Source organism: Acanthochromis polyacanthus, chromosome 16, assembly GCF_021347895.1.
Source record: "Acanthochromis polyacanthus isolate Apoly-LR-REF ecotype Palm Island chromosome 16, KAUST_Apoly_ChrSc, whole genome shotgun sequence".
NCBI classification, from domain to species: domain Eukaryota; kingdom Metazoa; phylum Chordata; class Actinopteri; family Pomacentridae; genus Acanthochromis; species Acanthochromis polyacanthus.
The window spans coordinates 16,651,521-16,670,985 of NC_067128.1; the positions used below are offsets into that span (position 1 = coordinate 16,651,521).

Genomic DNA, 19,465 nt, shown 5'->3' on the forward strand with positions numbered 1-19,465 from the left:
ACTGCTTACACATGTTAAGAGAATCCTCTATGATCCATCCCATATTCTGTCGACTCGGTTTAAAGTGTTAACATCAGACAGAGATCAGTGATTTGAATGTAATCAATTAAACCTGTACTATTGAGAATTTTAAACCTAAAATAAGCAGGCGTTGCAGAGGTTGTGCTGCAGGACTAAAACACAAACTGACTAAGGCCTCATTCATTTACTTCTTTACATTTTTTATTGAGTAGACTCAGTATTGTATTCAGGTTGTAAGTGTTGTCATCTTGTATGTGTTGAGCCTTTCAGAGTCTCAAGGACATTTTCTCATGGGCACAATTAATATCCATCCATCCATCCATCCATCAGTTAATCATCAAGCTCTGACAAACCATTGATTATTTGATTGCATTTGTATGTGCAGCAAACACGACAGAATTGATCTGTTCTCACGAGGACTCGATCAGTACTATAGTGATGACAGGTGAAGCTGTTCAACCTGGAAACCTCTCAGACTGTGTGTCCAGATTACCTCTGCTGGAGGTAAAAGTTCAGTGACCTGATCTGCCCTCAGCTCATTTTTTATTTATAAATGTTACGTGAAAGGTGCAACTCAGAGTATGTAGTGGGAGAAAGGGAGGATTTATACAGAATGACACATAAATTAAATCACTTTATGTCCAAATAAAATAAAACTCAATCTGTTCTTTATGTTGAGCTTTTCAGCTGCAGTGTTAAAAAAAAACAGTAATTTTTGAAAAGAACGTGACCTTCAAGTGTTAAAACGAAACTTCAGACGCGACACAAATTGGCTGGAGAACATTATTTTTTCTACGCACAGACAGCTCAGGTAAATGACAGAACAAGGAGAGGAAGTTTGGTTTATGTCGCATGTACAGTCTCTGACCTCCAACACTCACCTCCCATTATTAATAGAAACTATTTCCTGTGATGGAGGAAGAAACGAGAGAGAGGGAGGGACTGTGGAAATAGCTGGAGTGAGTCATACCTTCATATATATATATGTGTGTGTGTGTGTGTGTGTCTGTGTGTGTGTGTGTGTGTGTCTGTGTGTGTCTGTGTGTGTGTGTGTGTGTGTGTGTATTTGTATGCCGGGTCAGAGCTAACTGTCATCTTGTGCCAGCTGCTCAAACGTCCGTCAGCGCCTTGCTTACCCAACGTTCCGTTGATCACCATCAATTATTTACAAAAGGAGAGGCGTGGACCTGAAAGGCCAGCCTGGTAAATGTCAGAAAGGACAGAAAATAAATGACAAATGTGCTCATTACAACGAGGCCTGGCACTGAGGAAATGTGAGATGAAAATTAATGGAGCCCCCGACCAGACATCCGACTGATTGTTAAATCAGTTCAGACTTCCAGTCGAGACTTTCTTCTTTACCTGTTTTTTCTTCACCTGCCACCAAACTAGACCTCCAAGTCCGATAGCTCATAATAAATCTAGTGTATGCAGCTTTGCTTTCTATTCAAAATTGCCAGTACGCGCACAAAACTTACTTGTTTAAAGGGGGTGTTGATTAGGGCTGCATGATACTGAGGTAAAAAAACAAAACATTTGCTGTGTTTTATTTTGATGTGATACACATTACTGTTCAAACGTTTGGGGTCACTTAGAAATGTAGTTATTTTTGAAAGAAAAGCATTTTTTTTCAATGAAGATGGCATTAAATGAATCAGAAATACAGTCTAGACATTGTTAATGAGGTAAATGACTATTCTAGCTGGAAACGGCTGATTTTTAATGGAATATCTCCATAGGGGTACAGAGGAACATTTCCAGCAACCATCACTCCTGTGTTCTAATGCTACATTATGTTAGCTAGTGGTTCTGAAAGGCTCATTGATGATTAGAAAACCCTTGTGTGATTATGTTAGCCCATGAATAAAAGTGTGAATTTTCATGGAAAACATGAAATTGTCTGTGTGAACCCAAGAAAAGTCATTTACCACATTAAGACTATATTTCTGATTCATTTAATGTTATCTTCATCTAAAAAAAATGCTTTTCTTTCAATAATAAGGACATTTGTATATGACCTCAAACTTTTCAGCAGTAGTCGAATACTATTAAATACATCTGAACAAGAATAAATAAACAAATTCAGTTATTCAAGTTAGTTAAACACGGTATTCATCACAACAAGGTGCTGTTTTTTTTTTCCAATGCATTTCAAACTCGACATGCTCCAAAAGGCTTCAGTTGTGTATTAAAACTACAGTTTTTTTCCAGAGAGCGTACCTCCAGTCTGCTATTAAAAAGAATCCTGTACCCAGATTTATCTCGCTTATATTAGTTGCAGTCACATTTCTTAACTCTGAAGTTTGCAGGTCTGATACAAAGTGCAGTAAACAGGAAACGTTTAGTGTGTTTAACACAGATTCACAGATTCTCCGCTCAGCTGTCTGTTGTTTTTCTATACTTGTCAGGTAGGCATGCTGTTTTTCAGTGGCTTCAGTCTGTCTCTGTCTTCATGTGATCACTGACTGGCTCCACGATGTTGACATCAGAGCTCTGTGGGCGTCGGACCATCTGCTGCAGAAGTCCTTGTTGTTCTTGTTGCTGAAGATTGTTCTTTATGACTATTTATTCTTTATGCTCTTGTTATCCCGCTGCGGAACCAGTCAGACTCCTCCCTAATGATGTGACTTGACTGATAATAATCTGAACATCCTAAATACCTAAAACCCAAAAGGTACAGTGGCTCTGCACCAAAGTGTTGGAGAAACTGATACTAGAATCACTCTACATTGTGTTGGTGAAGCTCTTTAAATGGGGAAAAGGAAGGAAACCACAGGAGGAATTTCTGACCCAGGATAAACAGATATGGAATAAAGGCAGCGAATAGACAATACAATAGAAAATAAACCGCAGGATCAGATAACAGAAAAGCAGTACGTAAAGTATCATTAAATGCTGTTGAAGCTGTGGAGCAGAGAAGACATGAAATTCAGTTCCCTCAGTGCTGCTTCTTTACCCCAAAGAAATGAAAGGAAATCAGCGATTCAGGGAAGCTAGTCAATTTTACAATCACATAAGAAAATTTGTAAAAACAGTATGTAAGCTAACTAGCATCAGTGAAAAAATAAAGACTTTGGAATGACAAACTCCATGAGGAGACAACAAAGGCCTATTTATAACCAAATACTAGTTATTATTTTTCATGTTGTGCTAGAGCTGTGGGTGGCTTCTTGTTTTTCTGACTGCCATTCTTTTAAAATAATCAGTATTAACAACACTGAATCAAGTTTGATCATATTTTTGTTACGTTTCTGCTGTTAAAACGTTGGGATTGGGAACTTAATTTTGCGCCAAGAAAGGTAAATAGTAATGGTTTCTATTAAACTGCTGAATAAAATGTAGCTTTATTTTTAACTGGCATGCGTCCCTGCTGGTATAAATCATTAAAGTTTAATAATGTTTTTCACCCTAACTGAAACTCTGAACCTCTGGAAAAGGTAAGAAACGTCTCATGTTGTGTGACGAAAGATTTTGACGTAGTTTCACCTCAGGTGGCAAAGTAGCTTGTTTAGCTGTAATTAGAATGTGGGTTCACCCTGGAAAAAAAACAGAAAAGAAATTGTAACTGGAACATTGGCTTGTTGTTTTTATTTGCCGAGACACGTTGAGGTGACCTTTAAGAGATGACAGGGAACTTGTGTGGTAATAATGTGTGTGTGTGTGTGAGTTTGTGAATGCACAACATCTTTCATATTTACTGAGGAGCTGAAAAGTCTGCATCTACCACCTTTAGTTTCATCATTTAGGCTAAAGCAACATGACTCTATATAACCTACATTATCACTTAGTTCAATTAATTTCTATATTTCTGGAGACAGTAGTCCTGTGAGCTAAACCCTCATGTGAACATGCTGATGTGTAGCGGGTTTAATGTTTAAACGTTTACCACCTTAGTTTAGTGAATTACATTAACCTTGTCCTTACTTTGGTCGTAAACCAAACAACTGAACTAATTATAATTTAGACCTGAAGATGGTGCTAGGTGAAAAAAGGAAATCACACAAACATTGTTTTACAAAAAAAATCTCCAAACACTCAAGAGCACAAAAAATTGACTACAAACCCAGTAACAAGAAAAGCACTCAGACAGTGCAGTACTCTAAGGCTGCTCAGTCATTGCATCATTTTCGACCGCTGAAATCGTGAAACAATTTGTGGCAGAAATCACGGCACTGTAGAATGTGGGCATTTAATATAGATCTACCCACAAACAAATCCGTTAGTTCGTTTTTGAGTAATGTTTCACACAGACAGACAAAAAGACAAACTTAGGCCGATCGTCACATAACTTTGCCGTTCTTTGGCGGAGTAACAAACATCCTAAGCCGCATTAATGATACACCCGTTCTGCATTCTTAGACATTTTTTTCATCTCATGGTTTTAGCTGGACTTGAAACCATGGATACTGAGTAATATTGGGCAGAGTAGATGCCGAGGCTTTAATGTGGCCGTGCAAAATGTAAACCTGTAACTGCTGATGTTACCTAAACATAAAGAAACCAGTATGTATCTACCATGGTTGCTATATTTGTTTCAGACTCATGTTTACTACTTTTTGTTCTTCAAACTCTGCTGCACATGTCTACATGGATACACATAAACCAACGTAAAAAAAAAAAAAGCTAATCATAGGAAGCACCAAAATCTCAGCTTGTATGTGTATTAGAGGCCCAAACATAGAGGAATACATTCATTTTGCAAAATGTCTGCATTAGTGTGGACAAGCCCTCGGACACAAGCAGAGAACTGTGCTTGAGAACAGCCAAGTTTTCTATTTTAACACTCACAGCGACACAGTGAGTGACTGGACCTAGCAACCAGTGAATGCCACCACATGGAACGTCCTAGCAACCACCTGGAAACAGCCTAACAACCACACCACCCTAGCAACCATTAGGCCCACACCCTGGCAACACCAGCACACTGAGCAATACTTCATCAACAACCAAACAACCTCCAGTACAATTAATGACTCTCCAGTGAAGTGCTTGCTTCAGATTTCACTTTAATTTCTTTGTACAATTTTACTAATTTTCCGTATTTTTTCTGATTGCGTTGGATTATGATATGAGTACAGGGCTAGCTTTAATTGATTAAGATATACTGTGTGGAAGCTTAGTCTTTTCTAAAATTTTCTTGAATGTGGATATATTAGTCCCTCTTTGATATGAAGGGTTATTTGTTCATATTCTGCTCGGTAGTATCGTTACGTAGTTTCATGTGCTTCCTTTCTATCATCTCCTTTTACCCAGTGTTGTGTGGATCAGTCCGAGCTACTTGGTTTGTTTTCTTCTATTATATTAGCATTGCTGACTCTAAATTTACAGAGTGAAGTTTTCTCTGTGTTTCAAGCTTCTATAGGAATTAAGATGTTGATACCTGTGGATTACTTGGCTTACAAAGTCCCTTCAACCTTCATTGTTTTGGATTACAACTGCCCTCCACATGGAGTGTCAGCACATTACCATCCCTCACTTCACCTCCCGCCAGCAGTTTTAACAGGGCTGAGCCTCATACCTGAGCAGGAGGCCTGAAGTTTCTCTACAGATATTTCAAATCAGCACAAGCTCAACTATCAGCAACAACCAACACAAACTGCTCATCCTCACAGTCCTATTTCAGTCAGGAGCTTGATTCAGCAAGGAGTGTGATTGTCGTATTTAGCAAGTATATTATCTTACCACTTAGATTCTTCCTGAACGTTTCTTCTTAAGATGTTTTTCTTGAAGCTGCTGTGAGCCGACGAGGCGCCGAGAGAACCGAGCTCATGTTTCATGAATGAATCTACTCGGTGACGGGCAGCGGTCTGTGACAGTGAATGTGAAATGAAACATTCATCCATAAACAGGAGCTGGACAAAGAAACACAGAGAGATACAACAAACATTACTGAATTATTGAATCCAACTTGTAATCTGTGCCTCAAACTGCATTTGTATCCGGAGTCCTAGTCAGGAAGAGTTGTGTAAACAGTCGGCTTAGATTGTTTTGATGCTGAACTGGTTGAATTCTTGTCAGATTACCTTCGATGTAAATGCGTTTTTAAAAAATACCAGGAGCTGGTTTTAGTGCTAAAACACTGAGTAATTTATCAGGATGCTGAATAACATCGTTCTCTTCATTCACAGGACTACACAGATGCACTGATATCTAATTACTATGTAAGTTTCACTCTTTTATAAGAAGTAAATATCTGTTTTTTTTCCTGTTCAAATAAGCTTACCGATTACAACAAATTTTAACTTGACCTTTTACGATGAGTGAATAGTGCATCTAAGTGTTTCCTGTTTGTTTCAGCTTTGGCCTCCAGTCCAGATTGCCAATTTCTACTTCATTCCACTGCATCATAGGTAAGACTTTTATGCTTTTGTTGTACCAATACCGGGCTGTAGTCACATGTGAGGTTTCTGGGTTTTATGTACACTACTGTTCAAAAGGTTAGGGTCACTTAAATGTCCTCATTTTTGAAAGAAAAACAGTTGTTTTTTTTCAATGAAGATAACATTAAATGAATCAGAAATCCCGTCTAGACATTGTTAATGTGGTAAATGACTACTTTTGTTGGAAACGACTGATTTTTAATGGACTATCTCCATAGGGGTACAGAGGAACATTTCCAGCAACCATCACTCCTGTGTTCTAATGCTACATTGTGTTAGCTAATGGTGTTGAAGTGCTGATAATTAGAAAACCCTTGTGTGATTGTTATCACATGAATAAAAATGTGAGTTTTCATGGAAAACATGAAATTTTCTGTGTGACCCCAAATTTTTGAACTGTAGTGTAAGTAAAATAACGTATATAAAATCTGTCCATAGTTTGGCCCTTATTTAGGAGTGTGTTTGGATTGAAGGATTCTGTGTCACATTGAGCAGCTTTGTAAATGTGAAGGAGGTGTTGCCACTATTGTTTGACTGATGCCATAGGATTCCTTCCCATTTCTCACAGTGGTCCCTTTTAAGACTAATAGGTCGTGATCTCCATTAAAACCCTAAATGATAGAACGGTTCCAGCTTTTACCACTGATAATGCCTCATTAGAAACTCATCCTTGACTCCTTTTTCAGATCACTGCACATAAAATCAGTTGAAAGATCTGATAACGGAGAGACTTGCCACTTAAAGAATCCACACTTTTGAACAGTAGTGTGTTTATTCTAATTTTGTAGCATTAGAGGAAAACCTGTAAAATGAGTGGTTTCCTTGGTTTCTGTTTGTTCTGTGTCTAAAATGAGTTCATGCTTACAACAGCAACGCTGTCCGGTTTTTGTGACTCATGTTTTATTTGTGAAAATGTCTTTATTTGTCATGGGAGCGGCGTTTATTATTGTCTTTAAAAGCCTTCAACCTCCCTGCTGATGAAGCTCTCAGACGCCCCGGTGAGCTGCATCCAAATTAAACGCGTCACATTTCCTCCTCCTTGCAGGCTGGCCGTCGTCCAGATCGTTGCCGTTGCCTGGAACTCCTACCTGACCTGGAAGGCCAATAAGATGTGAAGGATGATCACATGTCCGGCCTGTGCCGTTGTTGCTGATGATGAAGATTTTTACACTCATTTGTAGTGTTTGTGCTTGTGACATGGACCTAACTTACTTGAGGCTGCTTAGTCTTGTGGTATTTCCAATGTGTAAAGCTGTGACTGAGTCACACGTAAAGGTCGGGAGAAAGTGCTTGTCTACTCTGAATGACAAATTCACACTTGAAAGTCAAACTTGCATTTGCAGAAATGTCTGTGAAAGTTGGTTATTTATGGAAATGGGATTTGGCAGACGCGCGCGCACACACACACACACACACACACACACACACACACACACACACACACACACACACACACACACACACACACACACACACACACAGGTTGCAAATGAAACTTTTCTAATCTGTTTACTGTATTGAAGTAATAATAATCGTGTTAAGGAGGTTAGCGATTATCATGTTCTGTCTCATAATGATTCGCTACTTTAATCTGTTTAATTTCTAATAATGTGAATTTAATTGATGTTTGTTTTATTCACTTCTTTCCACGTTTCACGTATATCCTATGACATTAACTAGTTCTCTACATTTGACAATCCTCAGGAAATGCTTGTTAGCGTGGTTCATGATGTGTAAATTGTCTTGGTCATCAAAGACAGTTTTCACCCAAATTATATCAAGTTTTATCTCTTCTAAGTTAGAATTCATTTTAGTCACTTGAGGCCTGTGTGGGTGAAATACATACCATCACCTGACGCTAAAACAAAAATCATGTCTTGGGGAAAATGGTCTGAGATGCTGAAGAAAAGATGATAAAGGAATAGATTTTAAAGGCTCAATTATTACAACTAATTTCATTCTCATGCCTCTCGTGTTAGACAGTTAACCTGCTTCTGTCTTAGGGTAACAGTTATTGACACATTCATTGTTTCTTCAGTTCCTACAAACCTCAGTGTATTTCTTGACAAGGTGGGTGTATTTTTTTTCCAACAAACTCCACTTCTTGCCTGCCAGTCTTATATCTGTGTTGTTTTTCCATTTCAGTTTTTGTATGGATTAAACAAACCTCATACAGGCCTGTTTGTTTACAGCGTTTGTTCTCAGCCAAACCAACCGGCATCATACTTGGTGCACAGACAATGAAGTGAGAAAGAAAATAATCATGTTTACCAAACTTCCTTTTTACAGTGTCACTGATTTTACTTTCTGTCAAACTAGCTGCTAAAGGTTCACCTAATTACTAGAACAGGTCGAGGCTGTTCAAGTGTAGATTTGTCTGTTGTTCTTCGGTACACACAGGACGTTTATACACATTTGTAGCTACAAAAAGGGCATCTCTGGTGTACAAGCCAATAAAGTTTCACATGAGTTGTTGTCAATGGCGTGTTTGACCTCACTAACTTAGTTTCAGAGGGCTGGGGTTTGTTTGGAGGGAGATGCGGAGGCCGCTGAGTTGGGCCGCCAACCAAATTAGCTGCACACACACTTGGACTATATCAGAGGAAAGCAAGCGGAGAATGTCTGACGAATCCACTGAAAATCCGCCAAATAACGTTCTTCCCCCCGAGGGATAATGAGCCTCTCCCCAGAAAGCTGGAATTCAGTTTTTTGATTCAGAACGCAGACTGGCTGTGTTTTAACACAGAGCCAAGGTAATTAAATGAAGATGCAGTGCAGAGTGTTGTCAGATGTCTAACCTGTACAGAAGCTGACATCTGGGTTCAAAAACTAAAAGTAGCATCACCATATTAAACTACTGATGATGTTGGGTCGGTTTTTGGTAATTTGACTGGACTAATGCTATGATTACTGACATTCATGAAAACAAAGAAAGCATAAGTACAAGAAAAAAAACTCCCTTTTTAACAGGAAGAAATCCAGCTCATAAATAATATAATGATATTTTAAAAAATATATAACACTGATATCATGTTAGTAATGCACATTATCACAAAAAAGTTAACACCATTACACAGAGGCAATGTGAATACCAGCCAGCAGGGGGCGACTCCTCCGTTTGTATAAAGAACTCGGACAATATAGAAGTCAATAAGAAAATAACCCCATTTCTGACTTTATTTGTTCCCACAACAACATTTTCTTAATGTATTCATGATCTCAATTATTAGTTTCAAGGATTTTTTTTAATACAGCATGATGTTCATTTTGTAATTTATGGTCCCATACAGAGAAAAATAGACCATAAAGCAGGACATGTTTTAGATTGTTTTTGACAATTTGATATCATCTTGCCCTGTGTATAGTCATTGGATTCTCAGTCAGATCCACCGCTTGCTTCTCTGGTTTCAGTGCTTTGATGCTTCAAAACTGTTTTCCTCAAACCAATGGATGACATTTCTGTGGCTACATCCAACAGTCTATGAACTAGCTAGCTATCTAACTGCTATCATAATGTTTGGCTGCTGCAACACTCTACTCAAATTCAAGAAATTTTTATTTTTTTGTCTTAATTTCCATATCTCTCACAATAATGATGTCATTGTTACAGTGACAAACATCAGGTACATGTTGGACAATTAAACTAATATACACAACACTTCGCTGTAATCATATCAGACCCTACAGCTCATAGTATAAAGGTCATGAAGGGAGATTTATGTGTTTTTAGTAAAATTTGTTGTACATTGGTAGATTCTTATGTTGTCACGGTGCCAGGATTAGTTCAGGGGCATTTAATCCACGTGTTGTCCTTACCTAAAATGTTGTTGCCTTGTCTGAAAAAAGTACAAACATTCTGAAAAAAAATTCTCCAAATTTAAAAAAAAAAAGTTGAAAAATCTTCAGGAAGAAAATTCCTGAAAGGTTGCCCTCAAAAGTTTGTATTCTTTAAAATAAAAAATCCCCAAATTTGACAGCAAAATTCATTGGATTTTGGTTGATTTTTTTCTGAATGTTCTTAAAAAAAATATTTTTTTTCCACCAAAAAATTTTCAAAAAATTTCCTAAAAAATGTTGAAAATGTCGAAGTTTTCACTGTGAAAATATTTTTTTTTTCCACATTTTTAAAACTTTAATTTGACCTCGTGACCCGCAGGACGACAGGAGGGTTAAGGTCTCAGGAGGAAAAGTTTGTTTTTAATCTCTCAAAACTTCCAATTTACTCCTGTGTTTGACCCAACAGAGTAAAGAGAGTGTAGCTACACAATTCCACAATTAACATCAAGTACCATTTTAACGTATGGATCACTGAGAGTAAATGTCATCCAGTGTGAAATGATGTGATGCAGCTCATGCTTGTGTGTTATTAAAGCTGCAGGCAGCTTCAGCACCATGGACAGATCCTTCTTTCTTTCTTTCTTTCTTTCTTTCTTTCTTTCTTTCTTTCTTTCTGTTTACAGGGACCTTTTTCTGTTCACAGCTTACCTCTAGTGTTTAAAGGTTATTTCATTTTCATAGTTCATATTTAAGACTGCAGCCTTACTCTATACAGCCTGGTCAGAAATATTGGATTCATTTAAGTCAGGTGGATGTGAATTTAAAATTGACTGTGAATAATTGTGTTTTGCTTCCTGTTGCATCACTTCAGTTCTCTGGTTCCTGCAAAGACACCTTCACCTCCTAATTTTCCACTTTGATTTTAGCGTGATTTTAATGCAGTGCAGGGTTCTGATTATCAAATATTTCCGCGTCACAGACTCTAAATTGATCACATTTAGCCCGAGGAGCTCTTAACAATATAAGAGGAGAATCAGCTCAGATTAACTCACTTCATTTTGATATTGTATCCTCTTCAAGGAGGAATTCGAGGCAAAGGCACACATCATTTACTCGCAATAATAATCTAATAGTTTCATAATGTGAGGAGAAAGTTGGGCATTGGCCAGCCCCTCATCTAACCAACCCAGAAACCCCCCCTCACCTTGAAGAGCCCCTCTTGTCCTCCTGGGAGTGAACCTCATCCCACCGCATGAGCCAGCTAGGATGGAAAAGAAATAAACCTGTTTATTCTGTGTCCATCACAGCTTCCCCAGCTGTCCCTCAGGACTGCGCTGCGTCGCGTCTCGATAAGTTGTCCAGTTTCCAAACCGGTATCTGTGCTCACATTGACGTCAAAGGAGCAGGCTGGATGTATAAAACCCTGTGGTCCTCTCCAGTCGCCGCTCACAGGGACGTTTCAGACCGGATTCAGTCCTGACAGCTCACCTGCCGACCACAAAGTCCAGCTGCAGCATCTGGAGAGAATAAAGTAAGTTCTTTTTTTGTGAAGTTTTAGTGTCTGAGGACGGGACAGATGGAGCTGACATAGTTATCATATTGTGGCCTTTTGATTGAAAATTATGTCAAATTAAATGCAAGTAACACCGTTACTGTTCATCTTTTGTATTTTTTTCTTTTAGCCCAGTTAAATTTTCTAGAAGGTGTAGGATTTTTCTTAATTTGCATTTGTTTTTTTTTGTTTTTTTGAAGAATGAGGTATCAAATTTCTATTCTTCAACAGAAGAATTTATCGCTTTTTTCTCTATTTCTTTTAATTATGGACTAACCTAAATTATTAAAGTTGTCCAAATTACAGTTTAGATCTTGAGTTGATAAAGTTTTAAGCTTCATAAAGTCTGAAACTGTAGAGAAAGTACAACTTTTGCGCACCAAAACTATCAAGCGTGTCCGCGTTCAACCGTCTTTCTAAAGAGCTCCTCTGGTTGCAGGACATGAAGTCAGCCCCCCTGCTCCTGCTCCTCTCCTCGGTCCTCCTCTCATCACACCTCCGCCCCGCCGCCGGCAGACCGCGCACCTTCCCCGGCTGGCTGGATGGCAGCGGCCGCCTCCAGCAGACGCAGCAGATGGACGAGATGCTCCTCAGAGCGGCCGCCGCAGGAGACAGCAGCGCCTCAGATCTACTGAGCGACAACATCCTGAGGTTTCTCCAGAGAAGGAGCCCGGATCACCTGCACCTGCTCCCGCCGGAGGAAGATGAGAGCGACGATGGGGCGGTGAGGACCGCGGCGCAGCTGCTGAAGCGCAGCGAAGAGCCACCGCTGTCCATCGACCTGACCTTCCACCTGCTGAGGAATATGATCCAGATGGCCAAGATGGAGAGCCAGAGAGAGCAGGCGCAGCTCAACCGCAAAGTGCTGGACGAGGTGGGAAAGTAAATCTTTGTTTGCCTCCTTAAAGCAGCTCAGACCGCTGTATCAGTATTTCCAGACCTCTGACATGAGTTTCTGTTCGTGCGCCTGCCTTCCTCTCCACACCATTTTACGCACAGATGGTGCCATTTTACGCATCACAGCAACCGCTGGTAAAATGTAAGTTTTTTTGTGTGTGTGTTATTTAAAGACATTGCTGGAAATCATGGAGACGGACTTCTCAGACCCCCTCACACCACTGGCCTCACCCCTTCCTCACCTCCAAGCACACAATCCCCTCAACTCTGGACTTTTGGTGGACTCGCGGCAAATGGGAAACCGTCGGTCATCATGTCATTTTCACTCCTTTAGTATAGTTTGACTTAGAAAACAACCTTTCTTTTAATTTGTGTCAAAATGCAGTTGTTTTTAATGGTTTTATGTGAATATATGTAAATGTTACCAGAAAGAAAAAGCTATTTGCATTACAGTTTGATTCTTAATCAGAACTTGAATGTAAGTAGTGTTACTGTGGCAGAGTCAAACGAACAAAATTATGATTGTAAATCTTCTGTTAGTTAAGACAGATACTCCCCAATGTGCTGATTGATTAAAGAAGAATCATCTCTGACCTTTAAGCAGTCAAACACCTAAATCAGTGCATAAAAGTCAGTACAAATTAATCTAATAGTAATAGTAATTAGTAACACTCCCTGAAATCAGGCAAACTATTTTTACACAGCACAAAACTTATCTAACATGGTCTTCGGTGTCTTCAAATGTTTCAAGCATACATTTATGTTTCTGGGCTACTTTTTGTTTTAGAATTAAGAACTCCTCTTCCAGTCTGTCAGTTTAAGTGGACGCTCAAAAGATCCACTTTTGTCTCTGACACTCAGCTGCATCACCGTCACCGCATCTCTTGGTCAAACTTGATGAAAAGCTCTCTCACCTTCCTTTATTCTCTTTTCTGTCCCTTTACTTTGGGCGGGAGCACTATTACCTGTACTGTATCAACTGTAGCATGCTAACCTACAAAAAGAAAAGAACAAAAAAAAAGCTTTATTTCCCTGTAAACATTCATGTCTGACACTGATCACATTTGTCTTTGTTTTAGCGAAAGAAAAGAAAAGCTTTTTGCCATTTATATTTTGTAATAAAAAAGTTTGAAGTAAAAATGATTGTTTTTGATTCTGTTATTGTGCTCATTATGATTGTATTTTTTATCAATTATGAAATACAATTTTCATGCCTGCTGTATGGTTGAAGTGTCATCAAGTGTTTTTATAGTTGAAAACCAATAGGGGCAACATGATTAAAAGACTGACAACCGAACAGCACCTAACGGCTGGTTCAGTCGAAATTTAGTTCACACACACTACTGTTCAAAAATGTGGGGTCAGCCAGACAATTTCATGTTTTCCATGAAAACTCACACCTTTATTCATGTGCTAACAGAACTGCACAAGGGTTTTCTAATCATCAATGAGCCTTTCAACTCCATTAAGTAACACAAAGTAGCATTAGAACACAGGAGGGATGGTTGCTGGAAATGTTCCTCTGTACCCCTATGTAGATATACCATTACAAATTCCCACCTAGATTTACCACATAAACACTGTCTAGACTGTATTTCTGATTCATTTATTGTTATCTTCATTGAAAAAACAGCTTTTCTTTCAAAAATATGGACATTTCTAAGTGGTGCCAAACTTTTGAACGGTAGTGTGTTTGTGTCCTCTGGACTAGAGGATGATGATCTTGAACTCTGTGACCTTTAATGCAGCGCCACCATCAGGCTACACGCACATCAACGCTGTGTATGTATAAACCACCATCATCAGGCTGAATATTCTCAGAAATATTAACACATACCTGTCAGATTAGTTCACTGAGAAGATAAATTGTCATCAAAGAATGAACTCCTTCATTTTTGAGCTCTCTTCTCACACCACCCTCAGGATAAACCAGCTTCCATTAATTCTGCTCAGCATATTCATGCTGGATCAGCCCTGGTATGATGCACTCTCAGTATTTTGGGCAAAATGTTCTTCATTTGTCGAGTAAAGTGCAGAAACGCACAGGTTGCATTGGTCCATGGATGCATTATGATGGAAGGGGCTCCTGACTGACATGTAGAAGATCCTCTGACCTAATACAGACAAGCCAGAATCTCAAACTAAAAGAGACACAAAATGACCACATACAACACAGTTGTGTCTCTTTTTTTCTCTTTCTACTTATTTAGTGTTTCTCTGTGGCTGATTTGCGCCTTGTATTCCCAAGTAGTTCAGTGTGCCTTTGTGGTTGTTTGGATTCTGTGTCTACTTGTGTTATTTTACATCTCTCTGTGGTCATTTTGCATTTGTTTTTGTGGCTTTTTTTGTCTGTTTGATGTGATTTTGTGTCATTTTCAGGTTGCTTTGTGATACTTTGTGGTCATTCTGGTGGTTTTGCATGTCTTTGTTTTGGGTTTAAATCACTTTGTAAGGGTTTTTTGCCCATTTGTGGTCATTTTGTGTTTGTTAGTGGTTGTTTTGCAGCTCATTTTGTATTCCACTTTGGATTTCATTCCGGAAAGTCCACGCACGTCAACATCCTAAACTCCTCGGCCATCAGAGGACCAAACATTTTGATTTTAATGACCTTCATGAACTTTCCCCTAACGCCACCCACAACACACATTTTATTCAGCTATTACTTTACAGTTTAAGACCAAAGCAGTACAGCAGAGTTTATGAATGCTATTTTCTGTATGACTAGATAAAATGAACACTTAACCACTTAATTACAGTTGTTGAACTATAGAACATTGACTAAACGTATCAACTGCTTTGAAACTAGAGCATTTAATCTTCAGGATTTTTGAGATGCATTATATGTGAAGACTCCTATTAAGAAACAGTTCAGTGTGTCTGTGTAAGTGTCTGAAACCGATAAGAGTGAGAGAAGAAACAAACAGAGAAAGCAAAGTGGCCTCTGGGTCCTTTGTTTCTGTGACTCAGTCCGGACTGTGGGTGTGTTGGTGATTCGTCTTCTTATCACCGTCGTTGTGTGTGTGTGTGTGTGTGTGTGTGTGTGTGTGTGTGTACATTGTGTTTTCCCTCACTGTGCTCAACAAATGCCATTACACATCACTTTATAGATCAAAGCAGTGACAAACAAGCGTCTCTAGCCTTTAAACTCCATTAATCTGCAGAGACTCACAGAGCAGCAAGTTTTACCTCAAATACGAGGTGATGCAAAATCATGTAACACCTTACGGCAAAAATTTATTTTGTTTTTCTATGAAGCAACACTGACACTCCCAATAGACTGAAACCTCATGCCTATAAAACTGCAATTTATCACAAATTACACTACTGTTTAAAAGTGTGGGGTCACTCAGGCAATTTCAGGTTTTCTATGAAAACTCACACTTTTATTCATGTGCTAACATAATGACACAACAGTTTTCTAATCATCAATTAGCCTTTCAACACCATTAGCTAACACAATGTAGCATTAGAACACAGGAGTGATGGTTGCTGGAAATGTTCCTCTGTACCCCTATGGAGATATTCCATTAAAAATCAGACGTTTCCAACTAGAATAGTCATTTATCACATTAATAATGTCTAGTGTCTAATGTCTCAAACTTTTGAATGGTCGTGTATAAGTAGTGTAATACTTTCAAACCCAAAGGCTACATCTATCTCTTTTACAATTTACAGTTTAATTTAGCAGATGATTTTGTGCAAAGCGATGCACATCTGAGAGCAGATACAAGGTAGGTAGGGCAACACCTTGCCCAAGGGTCCTCACTGGACTGACTGGGATTTGAACAATTGAGCTCCTGTGCCAAAGTCAAGGGGTCCAAAATCACCAGCGTCAGTAGGCTTTGTCATCTAGGAGTCACAAATGTCTGTTCAAAATGTCCTGGTGATGAATTTGATACATGTTGGCAAATTTCTGTGTGGACCAAAGCGATGGACCAACACTACAACCCTTAGAGCCACAATGGCAGCATGGTAAAAGAGGCTAACTAATGTCTTTAAAAAGCCTGGCCCTGTTTCCAGTGAGAAAGTAGTACATTTGTTGGACCACTTTCAGACATGGATTAACACACATTTGGCACCTTAGTGAGTATTCATGGCAGCATTGCTCATTATTTTATTTTTATTAGCTTTGTACAACAACAACGGAGCTTTGAAATACAAAGGAATAATGGACACATTATTAGCTAGGAAGATCAGTTCACTGCTGATTTTGGTTTGGCTTCATTAACTCAATTTACAGTAAGCAAAATTCTAACAAGAAAAGCACTCAGAGAGTGCAGTACTCTGCCAAGGCCGCTCTGTCATCAGATCATTTCCAACGGCTGAAATCTTGAAAAAATTCATGGCAGAAAGCACGACACCATAGAATGTGGTCATTTAATACAGTAGATGTACCCACAAACAAAATGACTTTGTAGTGAGCAAAGATTAAGCCATGCAAGTCTAAGTACACACGGCCGGTACAGTGAAACTGTGAATGGCTCATTAAATCTGCTATGGTTCCTTTATGTAGGGATACTTACTCAAGTGACCTAAATATGGCGCAAGCGGCGGGAATTGATGGGACTTGGAAACACCCCCACAATTTTATCAACTGTCTGCTGTATGATTTTCAATGGCTAAGTCCCAATATGTCCGCAGTGGTGGATTTGTAGTAGGATCACAATCATTTCAACATCAGCTGCAGCTGACGTAGCGTTCATTTTTTGTCATGGTTACAGTGACACCGTGCCGTTATCTCGCAGTGATACAGAAATGTTTAACAAATCTGTAGATCCAGACTATAAGTCAGATCACTGCCTAAATCTAATCAGGTGGTCCTTGTGTCATTTCTGACCTTTCCTGAAAATGTCATCCAAATTCGTTAGTCTGTCTTTGAGTAATGTTGCTAACAGACAAACAGACAGACAGATAAACAGACGGACAAACATACACCGATCGTCACATAAAGTAATAAATAGGAATAAATATCACCAGTCTCCAGTATCCTTTGGCAAAATAATGTCCATCTGTTAAGGGTCATACATTTTGTATACAACTACTCACAATCCACCACACATTTTTCTAGAAATTCCATCTCCCACCTCCATAAAAAAAATTCTTTACCATTCTACCTACAGTAATAAGCTTATCTTCCCACTCATCATTCATCTCTACATCCTGCTCACTGTTGGTGGTATTCTCCTGTATTATTTATGTATTTAAAAAAGGATCAAATCTATATCTCTGGTTTCCATACAACAAACAGCAAACAATTTGGGTCACCAAATTTATTTATTACATTTTCCCCAGGGGGCTGCACAGTGCAGTAGTGGTTAGCACTTTCGCCTTGCAGCTAGAAGACCCCTGGTTCGAATCCCGGGGTGGGCCTGGGATCTTTCTGCATGGAGTTTGCATGTTCTCCCTGTGCTTGCGTGGGTTTTCTCCGGGTACTCCGGCTTCCTCCCTTCCTACCCTACCCCTGTCCGTAGGTGTGAATGTGAGTGTGATTGTTTGTCTGTATATGTAGCCCTGTGACAGACTGGCGACCTGTCCAGGGTGTCCCCTGCCTTCGCCTGAGTCAGCTGGGATAGGCTTCAGCACCCCCTGCGACTCTAATGTGGATAATGCGATGTATAGAGAGAATGGATGGATGGATTTTCCCCAGGTTTGGGGAACAAGCTAACTTTCCTTAAGTTTTACAAGAATGCAGATATTTCAATTTGTTTTTAAAAACATACAGAACATCATAAATGTTATAAAATCAACTACATGCAAAAACTGTACAGAATGTTTCAGAGAGCCGTAATCCAGAAGAAGACACACACGAACGAAATCTTTTTCCCCTCCCTCCCACCACACACAATGCACAGCTAAATCCACTCTATAGCCTTCCTGTGAGTTATACATAGAGAGATATATTTACACACAATACACTGGCTTTTCCACTGAACAAAACAAAACAATTAAGTAGGAGGCAAAAATAGCTGTGGCCAAGTCAATCTTCATGCATCTGTGCTGATCCATGAAGAAACACAGATGGATAACGCACATAGGCGGATGATTTCATGTCGTCTTTGTTGTTTTACGTCCACTGTGGATAAATTCACTCACTCCGGAGGATTATGGTAAACGTCTATTTGTTTTCTTTCCCCTCTAGGACTGCAGGGACCTCGAGTACAAGAACAAAAGACAAATATGGTGAGATCAGTGTCATCATCCCACGTCCAAATAATCAGCAGTGCCTCTCCAACTGCTCGGCCTCATGTCCCTGTGCTCCACGCAAACCAACACGGAGGAGGATGCTGTTGTGTTTTTTGCTGCCTTTTGACTGAATCAGCATAAACACACTGATGGAGTGGATGAGGGGAATCCTTCTCTCTGCAGCTCTCTTTACGTAAGCGGTCTTGTTAGAGATGATTTCACACATTCCCTCTGTACGATACACAGTGAGCTGCTGCTGGCTGGAGGCCATGCAGATTTACTAAGATTACAGTTCATCAGCACAGCAACAAGAACATCCACAAACACGCTCTGACACATTTGCACCATTTCAGGCAGAAGCTGTCAGGACTGTTGTTTCTTTGGCAGTGTTAGGCACTTCAGTGTGTTGGCACTTTAAATGCACGCTTACGAGACACGCACTGGATACGACAGAAGTGGCTACGCTCCTGTGCAATGTCACTTAAATGTCACAAGATTAAAAAATGAATCATTGTGCCTAAGTTGAACAGTAATCTATGTTATGAGCAACCGATAACAAATACTTCAAGCAGCTTAGTAGAAAACCTGTGATTACAAAAGCTAAATTGAGCCCACTAATGATTTGCAAATAACCTAATGGTGTAGACATGGTTAT

General features: G+C 39.3%; 2 protein-coding genes across 2 annotated transcripts in view; both read left to right on the forward strand.

The window, feature by feature from the left end:
• The window catches only part of mpv17 (mitochondrial inner membrane protein MPV17), a 20,933-nt gene extending 12,052 nt beyond the window's left edge, over positions 1-8,881 (forward strand). Inside the window, exons 6-8 of the mRNA XM_022192714.2 lie at positions 6,150-6,182; positions 6,319-6,371; positions 7,447-8,881. Coding sequence (XP_022048406.1) covers positions 6,150-6,182; positions 6,319-6,371; positions 7,447-7,516 — 156 coding nt within the window. The 3' untranslated portion in view covers positions 7,517-8,881. The remainder of the gene's footprint in view (positions 1-6,149; positions 6,183-6,318; positions 6,372-7,446) is intronic.
• Positions 8,882-8,995: 114 nt separating this feature from the next.
• On the forward strand, positions 8,996-13,767 carry uts1 (urotensin 1). Its single transcript, XM_022192716.2, has 2 exons — positions 8,996-11,709; positions 12,170-13,767. Exon 2 carries the CDS (start codon positions 12,173-12,175, stop codon positions 12,614-12,616), a length of 444 nt encoding a protein of 147 aa, XP_022048408.1. The 5' UTR covers positions 8,996-11,709; positions 12,170-12,172; the 3' UTR covers positions 12,617-13,767.
• Positions 13,768-19,465: the final 5,698 nt, after the last annotated feature.

Bases quoted from the DNA above. Each gene is read 5' to 3' on its own strand.
- uts1 (XM_022192716.2), top strand. From the start codon at position 12,173: ATGAAGTCAGCCCCCCTGCTCCTGCTCCTCTCCTCGGTCCTCCTCTCA.